Below are 13,273 nucleotides of genomic sequence, written 5' to 3'. Positions count from 1 at the left end.
GAAGGTTCGATGAGACGATGGTTCGATGGGACGATGGTGCAATTGCGAGCATTAATTTTCCATGTTTTTGCTCTGTGGAGTGTATGTACTCCGTACTGTACGGAGTACTGGACAGCCCTCATTTTTTGGGAGGGGGAATTGTTGCCGCCAATCTACGGCTGTTTGTGTGCGATAGTTGCCTGGGAAGCTGGAGATTGTGCTGATCGTGCTGATCTGGGGAAGCTGAATGAGATGATGATATAATCGTCGATGATGACGATGTGACTGGTGGTTGATTGATAGTTAAGCAAGGAACCCCTCATTGTCGCAAGATATTTAAAACCCATCATGAGCGGAACTATTGCAGAGGTGCTTCAATAATGATAATGTTGGTCAAGAATAGTATAAGTTGAGATAGTATGGTACTGCTCGTGCGAACCATAGATACTTGTTCACTTCATCATTGCAGTTACAGTTATTAATTTTAACTATTCTCAGATCGATCCTGTTTCATCTTGCGCTACCACCACCCACACACATACAATGCGGTAACTTCTCGACCATCCGTCCATTCCACCCATCCATCCATCCATCCATCTATCATTTCCCTGGAAGGATGCTCTGCAAGCCAATGGTTGGAATGGTGGCCGAACTGCCAATCATTCGTTCATGCCTTGGACAGTCCGGTACATGCAGTGTGCGTGCAACCGGGTTAGTCTTTCCTCTGCAGGAAGATGGTTGGTAGTTACAGTATTTAGTACCTCAACATCCCTCCCAGCCCCTAATTTTGTTCGTACTGGCACGACGACCTGGGTGGTTGTTTGTGTTTCTGTTCGAGCTGGGGATAAGGTAAGGAGATGGGGAGGGATTGGGTGGAGTTGAATAATTAATAAGAACCCAGCAATAACTTTAACTGTCATAAGCAAACTCGGTTTCCCTACATCCCTATGTATGAATCGACTGTCAATAAATTAACCGCGATGTAAGCATCCAGCTCTTTCATGTATTGATCGCCTCCCATCCACATGGCAACTTGATACCACCAGTTCTTCCTTCCATATCTCATTGCTGTTGTAAACTCCCAGTATTCAGGACACCAACCTCCCGGACTCCCAATCAAGAAACCCAGATAAATGCCCATTGTCATATCACTAGAATATTGTGTGCTTTAAAATCCCCGTGCGTGAAGGTGACTTGATGTGGATGTTGATCTATTCGCTCTACGCGAATCCATGCTGCATCATATTCAGCTCTTGACTTGAAAACCGTGGGCTTAAGCTGCGGACAGAAGATACTTTGTAAGTAAGCTCTTTTTCATTGCAAATGGGCCCATGATGTGGTTTGGCACTCGGGTGCTGTGGATGGCAGTCCCAAGCACAGAGCAGAATACGATTTTGGTTATAGGGCAATGGTATGCGCCATTGACGCATTGGAATCCAGACACAGCTTCAACTCATGAACCCACGGTTCCTCAACATCAGGATCGAAGGGGGTCACGCGTGTTTTCCATGGTTATCCCCGGCAACCTTGTCATCAGAATTCAGTAGGATGGCCGATTGAATCGCGCTCTGAGATGTTCTCCGCAGCTTAACAACTTGGGAGCAGGTATCCCACCTGCGCGTGCCATCTGCATTGCAGCAACGTCTTCCAGAGATGTTCGCTCTGTCCACTTCATGATGAGTCCAAAGGGCAATTCTGCAACACTTGCAAATGGGATGCCAAACCATGAGCAATAATATGCTGAGAACTTATACAGAGCTTTGTGAATAATAGCCTAGAATTGTAGTGAAATTTTGCTTGGTACTGAGGACACTGGAGGGTGGTTTTAAGAGATGGTTGATAGTTTCATGTGCGGCCATGTAAAATCGGGTTTCAAGATGCGGGGTATCCATGGTGAATCCATCTGGCGAGGCAAGGTTTAATCGTGAGAGCTAGCTTCTCAAATTTGATGTGAGGGTTTGATGGCCCGTAGAGCGAGGGTTTTTTTGCTGGGATAGCGAGCATGAAGCTGTTGATTTGTTGGCACCGTCTCGTTGGGTGCTATCGCCTGCTAAGTTGTGTCAGGCGCCGAATAGCTGAAGGATAACAATGAAGAGCGCTCACAAGTACAGTACATATTCTGTTAGGCTACTGGGGCAAAAGATCTCAATCACCACCAGCGCCATGCTCGTAGTAGAGGGGATGAACCAATCCAAACCCCTATTTCATGTGTTGGCGCCAGACTTCCTATTGCGGACTAGCGATGCCTAACTACAGCAAATAGAATGCAAACCACGTGTGCTGCTTCAGGGTTGTTGGATACGCCTGCAAGCAACATGAATGAACACGAATACGACCAGGATACTCATACCCTTATACCTAGAGGGGCTGAAATGGGATCTCAAATGGGAGGTCAAGTGAACGATAATACCATGGTTCGGATGATGATGATGATGGAATGAATATATGGAAAGACAGGACAAACGAATGGAAATACTTAGACAAAAACTGGAGGGCAACTCGAGCTCTCTATCAGCTCAGCCATCTTGAATGGAATTAACCACTTCAAATGAAAGAAGTCTATTCTCGTGGATGCCCCACCTTATCCGGGCAAGTCCTTTTTCAGGGCCATTAGGCGGACGTCCTCCTTTCGAGTGCAGCGACGTTTTTTCCTTGTCCAGACCTTCGACCTTTCTCTGTGTCGGCCCTGGCGGTCGTCTCATCTGCGAGATCCGAAGCGGTCATTGGATGGTGCATGATCATCTTGAAAGACTTGGGTCACTGCAGATGACAGCATATCAGGCCAACAATAGAATAGAACACTATGCCTCTCAGCTTCAATTGAAGGTCGTGAGGGTGTGAGTGTGTGTGTGTGAGAGTTCAGTCCACGATCTGTGTTCCAGAGGGTTTGTCTTCCTGTTCAACACTTTCATAACCTGCAGTGGCTACTGCTCTTGAGATCTGAAATTGAGGATGATACAACACAATGCTCCAGTGACAGCTTCATTGAACTGTCTTCTTTGCTGCTCGCACGGTAGTTGTCATCTGTATCACTGAAGGAGTGTGCACTCAAGCCACCCCTGTTGGACATGGTCGTGCCATCTTCGACACGCTTTACAGGTTTCCCAGGAAGCCTGCAGCCCTGACTATTGGGGACCTCGCGCCTCAATCATGCACAAGTTTTCCATTGGTGCTTAGCCCATTCTCATACTTAATTGAGCTTAATATGTCTTCTTCGAAGGGTATGCGAGAGGTGACTGGTCATTTAGACATAGATATATAAAAATTAATCATTTTGAAATTCCCATGCTCTATTAAGTATAACGTACTAACTAACGATATATTTCCGTAAAATGAAATTAAAATATATATACAACCAAATCTAATCAAATCTCATCCTCCCACGGTATACTGTCCATCGCTCCGCTCCTCTCCACACACCTCGCCGACGCCTTCGTAGCCCACCTCACCGCCCGCTCCATAACGGGCCCATAACGCTCCCTCCTCTCCTCAACCGTCAGTTCCTCCCCGCCCCGCCCCGCTGCCCTCCTCGCCTCCTTCCACCGTGCAATCTGCACCGAATATCCGCCGACAAACGTATCACCCGCTGCCGTGGTATCAACCACCCTCTCCACTCTTGCCGCCGGCACCTCCCCCACAAACCGTACCCACCCTCCGTCTCCATCTCCATCTCCAATCCCCGCTCCCTGTACACCCCTTCCCGCATCACCAGCACTGTACCACACCCCCTTCGCCCCCAATGTAACAATCACATGCCGCACCCCCAACGCATGGAAATGTCGCGCAACCCTATCCCTCCTCTCACGCGACGTCACCGCCGTCCCCTGGCTCTCCCCCAACATCCCCGCAGGCGCCATACTCTCACACTCCGTCTCATTCATCACCAAATGATCAACAGCCGCATACACATCCGCCGGCAAACCCCCTTCCGGCGCAGGTGCCGGATTAAACACGACCTCCACCTCCGCCCACGCCTCCGCCTCCCCCTTTTCTCCCCTCCCCCGCCTCCCCCTCCACGCCCCCACCCCGCGCAGAATCCCCACAACAGTCTCGACGGGGATCTCCGCCTGCAGCACCAGCACGTCCGGCACCCGCGGCGCGAGCGAGAGCGCCAGCTGCAGCACGTCCGGCGCGCACTGCATGCCCGCGTAGTTGGCGCCGGGGCAGTAGAGGATGCGGTTCTCCCCGCCGGCGGCGCTGTCGACGATGATCACGGCGACGCCGGTATGCGCATCCGCGGTCTGGCGGATGCGGGCCGTGTGGACGCCGGCACCGTGCAGGGTCGGTTGCAGGTGGGTGCGGAAGTAGGTGTCTAGCTGGCCGGTGGCGCCGAGCATTTCGATATGGATTGATGTGGGGTCTGTGGCGGGTGCGGAGGTTGTTGCTGCTGCTGATGCTGATGCTGCTGCTGCTGTTGATGACTGTGTGGTGGTGGTGGGTTTGGGGCGGGAGAGGCGGCCGCAGGCTACAGCTTGGTTGGCACCTTTACCGCCAGCGTGGATGCTGAAGGAGGTTGAGGTGAGAGTTTCGCCGGGGGATGGAAAGCGCGGGGTCACGGAGACCATGTCGACGTTTAGGGAGCCGATGATGCGGATTGCGGGAGCCATTTTCTTGGGTTTCCACTGGATGGAAGATATGATATATCACTAAATATATAGGTTACTGGACTGCTCTTCAAGAGTTGTTAGCAACGCGCCTTTGGAAGCATGGAGGTGGATGGATATCACCAACAGGCTATTTAGAAACGGGGGAGAAAGTACGAGGCAGATACACAATTGAAAGAAGAATTGATCCTTCAAGATGCAATATCCGTAGAGCACATTCTGATCCCGCAATTGATACAAATATGAAGTATCTTTGTATCTTCTCATTGCGCGGAGGAGCTTTTTGTGGAAGGGATGACGTCATAAATTTATACATGTCCCCTTTTCCACCTGACCCTGTGTCGGAACTGGATAAAGTCCGAATATTGACCCAAATACTGAATATCAATGAAATAAATTGAATTGCTTATATTCACTCCAGTAATTACATGATAACCAGGCAGTATTTATAAGAAAGAGAATGCTTGGATATATGATGGGGGGCAGTGCTGGTATACATCAGACCAGTGATCCGGTTTCCGGAATTGAGATAATAGAAGATCCTTGTTTAATCATCAGAATACTAGATATGATATATCACTTCTCACACCCTGCGTTATCTAAACCTTGGCTCCCCAATACTATGTACTGTAAAGTCCTAGGGAGTTGCCAGTTCACATTCATCCTGTTCAGTTCACCTTGATGCAGGTTCTATTAACCATTAACCAGGGTTGGATCTTAACCCTTCCACAGCGGACTTCATTTTATTGTTGATAAATTGATACTACTACTAATAGCTAATGGTCGGATATCATTAATCGTCCAACATTTGAGGAAATGAACAAGAAGAAGGCAAGAAGATAGTACGAAACATCCATGAAGAAGTTTTAATTCAAATTTGCAAAATTGACTGCTGAATGTGTGATATGCGCTATACCAGAGAAGCATTATACAATATACCAACAGCCGATAAAGGGCAGAATAGCTAAGCACCGAAGAAGGAAAAGAAAAAGACCCAGCTATGTCTCGCTAGGTTTTCTGCAAGATACGCTGTTGCATCGCGAAGGAATTTAAGTATTCCCGGCAGTGAGTTGCATTGATTTCACTATTTCAAAGCTTCGACTGTCTCCGCGATTTCTGAACAAATGCCAATGCGGTTTCGATGGCCATATCACTGACCCTGGTTCCTGCCCCAAATTCCTGAGCCAGTGCGTCTTCAAGCGAATGTGCGTGATATACAGCATAATAGCACGAGTGTCGATCAACATTTAGACTCTCTTGCGGATAGGATACAAGCATCCGTGCTAGTTTCATCGCTTCATTCAACGACTGCCCTTTCGGCACCACCCGACTCGCCAACCCGATGTCTAAAGCTTCCTTCGCTGTTACCGCTCTCCCTGTCAATATGATATCCAGGGCCCTCCCCAAACCTATAATTTGCGGCAGCCTGACTGTTCCTCCATCGAGCAGCGGCACCCCTAATTTTCGACAAGATACTTCGAATATCGCGTCTTCATCTACCACCCTCAGGTCTCCCAGAAGACTCAACTCGAGGCCGCCAGCAACAGCGTAACCAGAGACAGCGCAGATCACTGGTTTTCGAATGTGCATTCTAGTTGGGCCGAGTGGCCCTATATTTTCTCCACGCACTGGTTCAAAGTGCCCTCGAGTGATACTGGAATGCTGGGCCATATTCGGTAATTCTCCATGCCAAGTGGCCAGCTGGGTCAGGTCGAAGCCGGATGAAAACGTCCCTCCATTTCCGTGTAAGACGCAGATCTTTTGGGATGCGTCAGCTTCAAAGTCGAGGAATGCCGAGTAGAGTTTCTTCGCTGTTGGAATGTCTATGGCATTTCGTTTCTTTGGCCGGTTCATGGTGATGGTGGTGATGCCTTCACTCCGCTTGATAATCGCGATTGCGTCAGGCTCTGGATCTGCATGCTCCGGCTGGATGGGGAAAGTTGATGTATTGGTTGAGTTGGCCATGATTTCGTTGACCGATATCGCTTCTGTTGAAGATATCTAACCACAACACCGTTCTCGATATTATGAGGTACTCGTGTGGTAATTATGCGAGAGGGCGTCGGGGTCAATGGCATTCGTCGCTTCGTTAAAAGTCTATAGAAGCTGGGAATGGATGGGACGGTACAAGGCAAAGGCTCTTTTGATTGTCTTCTTATATCTTTGATCAACCACACCCGTCCCCTCTCACAAGCCCGCTGTATGTGCTATGTGCACGAACCAACATCACCGACAATGGCAGGGGTAGGACGAAAACTCAAAGAGTTGTCGGGAACCCGACAGCTCCAAGATCACTTGATATCCGACTGGGACAAGAAATCTTGACAGGAAGTACAAGTCGTCTACAGTTAACCATGGCATACGGTGTAACATGTTCCGCGGGCGAAGCTTTTATGCTGTATTTGTGTCTCCTGCCACCACTCTATATCTAAAGCCACTGACTAATATTGTCACATTTTCCCCATTTATACATTTTGGCTACGTTTTAACTCTCTAGACTATTCCTCTAAAACCGCATCTATACTTTCCAGCTCTATAATTACTATGAAATAAGGTTTGCAACAAGGAACAATCTTTCTCACCCTTTTCCATCCCTCTCCTGACAAATATTTTCTACTATTGAGTTTATCGGCTACGTTAGAAAATAGGGGGTATGGAAATCTCTTTGAGAACTGATGTCCCGTATTCGGGGTTTTCGTTTTCTTCGGCCTCTTCCTGTTTCTGGGTCGGCTTCTTCCCAAGAAAACTCACATGCAGATCGCATATGGGCGGACACCAGGGGAGATGACTACTGGCTACGTGTATTCCGGCGGCTTCTGGTTATGGCCTATGCTCCCGAGGGAAGATATTGTTTTCTCTTGTTCTTGAGCGGTCTCGAGAACAATATATACTGTCAATATTGTCTGGGGTTGGTTACGCCGACGTAACTAACAGAACCAATCAAGACGAAACAACAAGATAACCAAAAATATTTAGAATAACTAACGTAGGGAGACTCGGGTACTTAGTGCAGAGTGCATTTACAAGAGAATAGCGAAAATGGACCAGAATTCCCATGCCTGCTGTCTAATTAACCCGTATAACTAATTACCTACAACTAGCTGGTATCCAATGTTTCAATCGCCAACTACACTAACTATATATATGGGTATCTATCTCTCCCTCTCTCTTTCGAATTATAAATATGATATGTACGAGAGAAAATATCACACAAGGACAAGGTAAGTAACTATGACTAACAAAAAACGTGCTCGGACGCCTCGACGACATCGCACAATGTCACATTCAGCGTACGATTGTGTAGCACTGTGATGAGAGAAAAACATGGAGACAATTGCGGAGGTTGCTACACAGAATACGCTCACAGGCCTGCTTTATACGAATACCTAATACATACCCCTTCGACTCGTATAATGCCATAGACAGGGATTGGGCATAAAGCGACATCCCGGGCTTGAAGTCCAAGCCTGAATTCTTTGCGTCCATGAATTCGTTCAGAATGTAAGTAAGGTTATTAGATATCTTAGGATTAATTCCCAAACGATGTTGTCGCGTTCCCTCTAATTATGCCTTGTATGTTAGCTAGGGGCAGCGGAACTGAAACGATGTTGTAGCTCCGAGATAAGGATTGTAGTTATGCATTGAGGGTCTGAGGTCTACTTGTGCAGTGTAGAACAGGCGTCGTATATCTTCGTATATTGTGACGTTTGTTCCCGATAAGCGGGAAGGTATGTGCAATGGATGAGCCATGGGTCAGTTGGTTGGATATCAACTTTTACCTCCATCATGTTATTTTTCGTCCATTGCTGCTCGGGAGGCTGAAGCCGCATCCGAGTCGTATCTGGCCTTAATGGACATTATTTCATAACAGAGGGGGGAGTATATGTTTGTTTTCGCTTTGAGATACTTCGCCAAAGATGTTTCGCCAAAGATGCAAGACCTACGGAGTGCCAGCCGGTTTTGCATCAGCAATCTTCCCGCTGCAATAGCTTTCGTTGCCCAATTTTATTCCGTGCGACCGCAGCTATTCCGATATACCTAAGGATGTCGCATCGCCCGGTGGTTTTTGCCCCGTTTCAAGTATTTTATTATAGGATTTGCCCGTCAACGGAAATGTAGTCTACCGCACCATCAGCAGATGCATGGTTAGTTCCATGCAAGTCGTTTTGGCGGTTGCAAACAATTCGGACTTCACCGGCCTTGCTGTCTTGGTTCCAGAATCGGAATGAAGCTTGAGGTCGTTTTGACTGCTGGCCTTGTGTGTTCCCGTATTGTTTGTAGAGCTGATGCCCGGTATCTCAAACCCTAGATGATGTTTATCATGGGTTTTATTTTAGATCTGTAGGAGCGGTGCATGAACCACGGATTGATTACGTTGAAGTTAGGAGTCTTCATCAGGGTGTATAAATGGACAACGATGTTTGTCCAAGCGTTTTGCAGAAATGCAATGCCCTGTGATGTGATGCGATATGACCACATAATGTTGATAACCGTAACCGCCCTGGAAAAGCAGTAATTTGAAACGGTCCGTCCTGAATCAAGTAGATTCGTAAAAAAATCATTCAACTTCCGACTGGGTCAGATCATAGCTGGTATTGTTAAAAACAATCCGCCTGATAGTAGCAGGGCGCTGCCATGGCGTGGCTAGTTAGGGAGCTCGAACAAAACTGAAAAGTATTGAGGACAATGTTTGCTATAAGAGTGTTGGTCAATGAGAGGAGCGACGTGGAGCGACGTGAGAGCTCCCGGGGATATTTGATATAACTTTCATCAATTTCCTGTGCTAATATGACCGTGAAGGTCCCCAGGCTGGAAATACCTGCGGCGGGTAACGGCGTTGTTAGGACGTTCAAATATATCATTCGAGCTGGACGGCCGGCACGAAAATCACGGGAAATTTGCACCAGTGATTCATCAAGTTGTTTCCGATTGAAATAAGTAAGTTAAATATAAGCTACCGAAGTGAACCAACGGCTCAAAGAGCAGATCCATTCCTAGCTTCCACTCGCCCAAGAACTATAAGAACATGGCACAAAACGTCCCGGTGGACGGGAGGAAACAGCATTTCTCAGAATTGATGGCAATTAGCTATTTAAATCTCCTACTATCGTGATAATTTATTGTATTCGAGGGTACGCAACCCTAAGGGGGGGGATGCTCGCATGCACAACGTATCACAGCATCGTTTTCACACAATGCATTCACGAAGTCGACCAAATTATGTACCCAATTGTATCTTCTCTGAATCGATCACACGTTTGCACCCCTGAGGATTTTCGTTGAACGAGGCCATCTTCGATTGCCCTCCTACGGAGGTGGGATTGGGAACGCTCGGATCTTGAAACCTGATCGTATGGCATTGAGCTGGCAGGATCTTCGAAGTGTCACGACGGATTGAATACTATTGCCGCTGGCAAATGTGACGTTGGAACCCGATGAATACAATGTGGATATCAAATTATTCCTCCCCCTTCCAGTACTGTCCAGGTCTCAAGCTGAAAATCCCTCCGGCATGAATTAGGCAATCCCATACTGATATCACGCCCGGCAGCAGGGTAATTGTGCGAATGACATCTCGCTACTCACAACGGGATGGTATGTTTCGTGTGCCATGGACATCAAGGTTGTTAACTGACAGTTCTCGTCACCCACGACACTGACGATGTTGAGAAGTGAAATGTTTATGAGAACGGCAGAAGGAAAAGAAGGACATTTATCGTCTTTATGTCGACCATTATCCTCGATTGAGAGGTCTCCAAACGTATTTTGCAGTGAATGCCTCAGCAGAGTGCTAAATTGAATTGAGCATTCGATCACAGAGGTTGAGCGCGTATGCTAGCAAATGGAGGCGAAGTTATGTTCTGGATGCATTTGCTTGAAGTAGTTACTAATTAACTAGATGTTGGTTGGGCCAGCGATTGTTCTGATTGCAGTCTCCGCTTCTTTTTCTCACAGGTTTTGGAAACATTTCGATCGTTTCCTTGCTTGCCCATCTTCAGCTTAGTGTCCCTTGCTGACAGGGTAGAATGTCATGGATTTGTTGACATTTGGCCTATCCAAAGCTCTGAATACAAGTCTTCATATTTATATTGGACACAATCTTTTTTTCCAACGGGAACGCCTGAGTAATTGTTCGCTTCCTGCAGCTAGCTTCCACATTTATTCCGAATGGCTTCGGAGCCTGAAAGGATATATCCCGATGCAGGGAACCCGGATCACGAAATATCTCAAGTCAAAGATAAAATTGACCATGACAATGACGGAAATACAGAACCAAATGCAGAGAATGAGGGAAATCCTCCATACATTCGCGGCTGGCGAATGTATCTCTTGACTGCTGGGTGAGTTGCGTTAACGGGAAGAAACAGTTTGGCCAGCGTGGAGAAACAAACTAATCACTCGAGCTATAGCATCTGGCTGAGCCTGTTCCTTTCCACGCTGGAGACTACAATCGTCAGTACTTCGCTGGTTTCTATCAGCGATGCTCTTGGCGGGTTTGGAAAGCGAGATTGGATTGTTACGTCTTATCTTTTGACCTATACTGGTAATATTGTACACTTTTCTTATTACATTCTACCTTTGGTAAATCCTTGCACTTACACTATAGTGGAGGATTCCTCGTGATATACGCCAAGTTGGGAGATGTATTCGGCAGGAAGTCTATGTTCCTACTGGCCTTGTCTTTATTCACTGTCTTCTCGATCCTTTGCGGTGCTACAAATGACGTTGTGGAACTGTAAGCCTGAAATGCCAGGACAGAAGCTTCTCACGACGCTAACCGAGGGTGAACAGCATTATTTTCCGTGCCTTTCAAGGCATGGGGGCATCCGGCATATATTCTATGATTATGGTGATAGCGCCGACCTTAGTTCCCTCGGAAAAATTTGGGAAATATCTTGCGATAATAGCCTCCGTTTTTGCTATCGCGAGTGTGCTCGGTCCCATCCTTGGGGGAGCAATCAGCAACAACTCCGCATGGAGGTGGATATTTCTATTGAAGTATGTGCAAGCACTCTGTCCATTGTAACTGCGGAAGTGGATTTATTTACCAGCTTTTCGCATATAGCGCACCGGCGGGATGCGTTTGCATTGGGATTGTGGCCTTAATTTTGCCATCATCGATTTCATCCCAACCGGACGTGAAGTTCACAAATCATTTGCGGGCCAAGATCTCCGGAGCGGCACTCAGAAGAGTAGACGTTGTTGGTGTGTTTCTACTCCTCGCATCTTCTATTCTGCTCGTTTTCGCCATGGAGGAGGCTGGCACTCGCTATTCCTGGAGTGACGCTGTTATTATATCTACTTTCTGCGTTGGAGGTATCGCTGGTATTCTGTTTGTTTTCTGGGAATTGTTTCTTGAAAAATCGACTTCATTACAGGAGCCTGTTTTCCCACTTCGACTTCTCAAGAGTAGGTTGTTGGCAGCTATGATGGCGTGAGTAAACTTCGTTCCCCCCATACACCTAACTCGTCCCCCCTCAACAGTCATTTCTTAAGTAAGATATGTCCAATATTGACATGTACGAGAATCAAGCACTGCTTTCTTCACCGGCTTCCCATTTGTTGCAATCGTCGTCAATATCCCCCAACGTGCCCAAGCTGTTAGTGGACTTTCCTCCGTAAAAGCAGGCCTGGCCTTACTCCCCTTACTACTCACATCTCCACTTGCCGCATCCGTTTCCGGCATACTCACCACTAACCTCAAAATCCCCCCTTTTTATCTGATACTTCTGGGATCCATTTTGCAATTCATTGGAGTGGGATTAACATGCACGCTGCCAAACCATTCATTTGACGTCTCGCCGCAGCAGTACGGTTACGAAGCACTTATGGGACTTGGGTTTGGGTTGAGTTTGACTACCGTACTAACACTTGCGCCGCTGGTGATAAAGGAGCCTTATTTAGGTACTGTGAATTAGGTGCTCATGTTACGAATATTAGAAAAGCTAATGAGGTTGAAACCGATAGGAGTGGCAATGGGGGCTCTCACACAAGTACGCGTTTTAGCCGGCACGATATCACTAGCAATATGGTACGATGACTGATTGTCCCTGGTATTTTGCTTGCTTTATACGAACCGCCATTGATCCCCTTTTTGACAATGTAGCTCGACAATCCTCAACAACTGTCTCAGACCAAAGATGGCCTCCGTGATCAGTCCCTCTCAACTTCGAGCCATCTCTGACTCCCTCTCTGCAATTGACGATTTAACACCCTCCCAACGGATCGCCGTGCGGCAGGCGTTTGGGGAGGGGTATACTAAGCAAAATATATTCTTAACTGCGTTTTCAGGCGTGTCGGTCTTAGCATCATTGTTTATATGGGAGAAGAAACCGAGGAGGGTGGGAGAACAGCAGCAAGCAGCCAACCTCTAAAAATATACATCTTTCCAGGCAGCTTCTGGAAAAATGAACAGTTAAGGAAACCTGATAATCCGCGTCATAAGATTTGATCTGATGAAATATTTATTGCACTGTTATATTTTAGCGTCGTGTGTCGTGATATTATTTATGTTGTCATATGTGGGTTGTGAAACAAGAAAAGGAGAAAAGTAGAACTCCTCATAAACACCATCTGCATAGCCGTTGACCATCTGTAACTTGCCGAAAAATCCCGAAGCCGCCTTCTTGACTCGTTTTCTTAATCAGTGTAATAAATGTGATGTAACATATCAAATGTATGGAAAATAA

General features: G+C 47.0%; 3 protein-coding genes across 3 annotated transcripts; 1 reads left to right on the top strand and 2 right to left on the bottom strand.

Moving 5' to 3' along the window:
* Nucleotides 1–3,244: 3,244 nt before the first annotated feature.
* Nucleotides 3,245–4,586, bottom strand: HCAG_00420 (conserved hypothetical protein; the record flags this gene model as incomplete). Its single annotated transcript, XM_001543324.1, has 2 exons — nt 3,245–3,269; nt 3,400–4,586. The coding sequence occupies 2 exons, from the start codon at nt 4,584–4,586 to the stop codon at nt 3,245–3,247; spliced, it is 1,212 nt and encodes a 403-aa protein (XP_001543374.1).
* Nucleotides 4,587–5,992: 1,406 nt separating this feature from the next.
* On the bottom strand, nt 5,993–6,548 carry HCAG_00419 (hypothetical protein; the record flags this gene model as incomplete). The annotated part of the gene is made up of 2 exons (XM_001543323.1): nt 5,993–6,040; nt 6,213–6,548. The coding sequence occupies 2 exons, from the start codon at nt 6,546–6,548 to the stop codon at nt 5,993–5,995; spliced, it is 384 nt and encodes a 127-aa protein (XP_001543373.1).
* Nucleotides 6,549–10,751: 4,203 nt separating this feature from the next.
* HCAG_00418 (conserved hypothetical protein) lies at nt 10,752–12,768 on the top strand (the record flags this gene model as incomplete). Its single annotated transcript, XM_001543322.1, has 6 exons — nt 10,752–10,924; nt 11,191–11,319; nt 11,376–11,582; nt 11,650–12,018; nt 12,489–12,615; nt 12,691–12,768. The coding sequence occupies 6 exons, from the start codon at nt 10,752–10,754 to the stop codon at nt 12,766–12,768; spliced, it is 1,083 nt and encodes a 360-aa protein (XP_001543372.1).
* Nucleotides 12,769–13,273: the final 505 nt, after the last annotated feature.

Source organism: Histoplasma capsulatum, genomic scaffold (genome assembly GCF_000149585.1).
Source record: "Histoplasma capsulatum NAm1 scaffold_1 genomic scaffold, whole genome shotgun sequence".
Taxonomy (NCBI): Eukaryota; Fungi; Ascomycota; class Eurotiomycetes; order Onygenales; family Ajellomycetaceae; genus Histoplasma; species Histoplasma mississippiense.
This window is presented reverse-complemented; position numbering and strand designations above follow the sequence as displayed.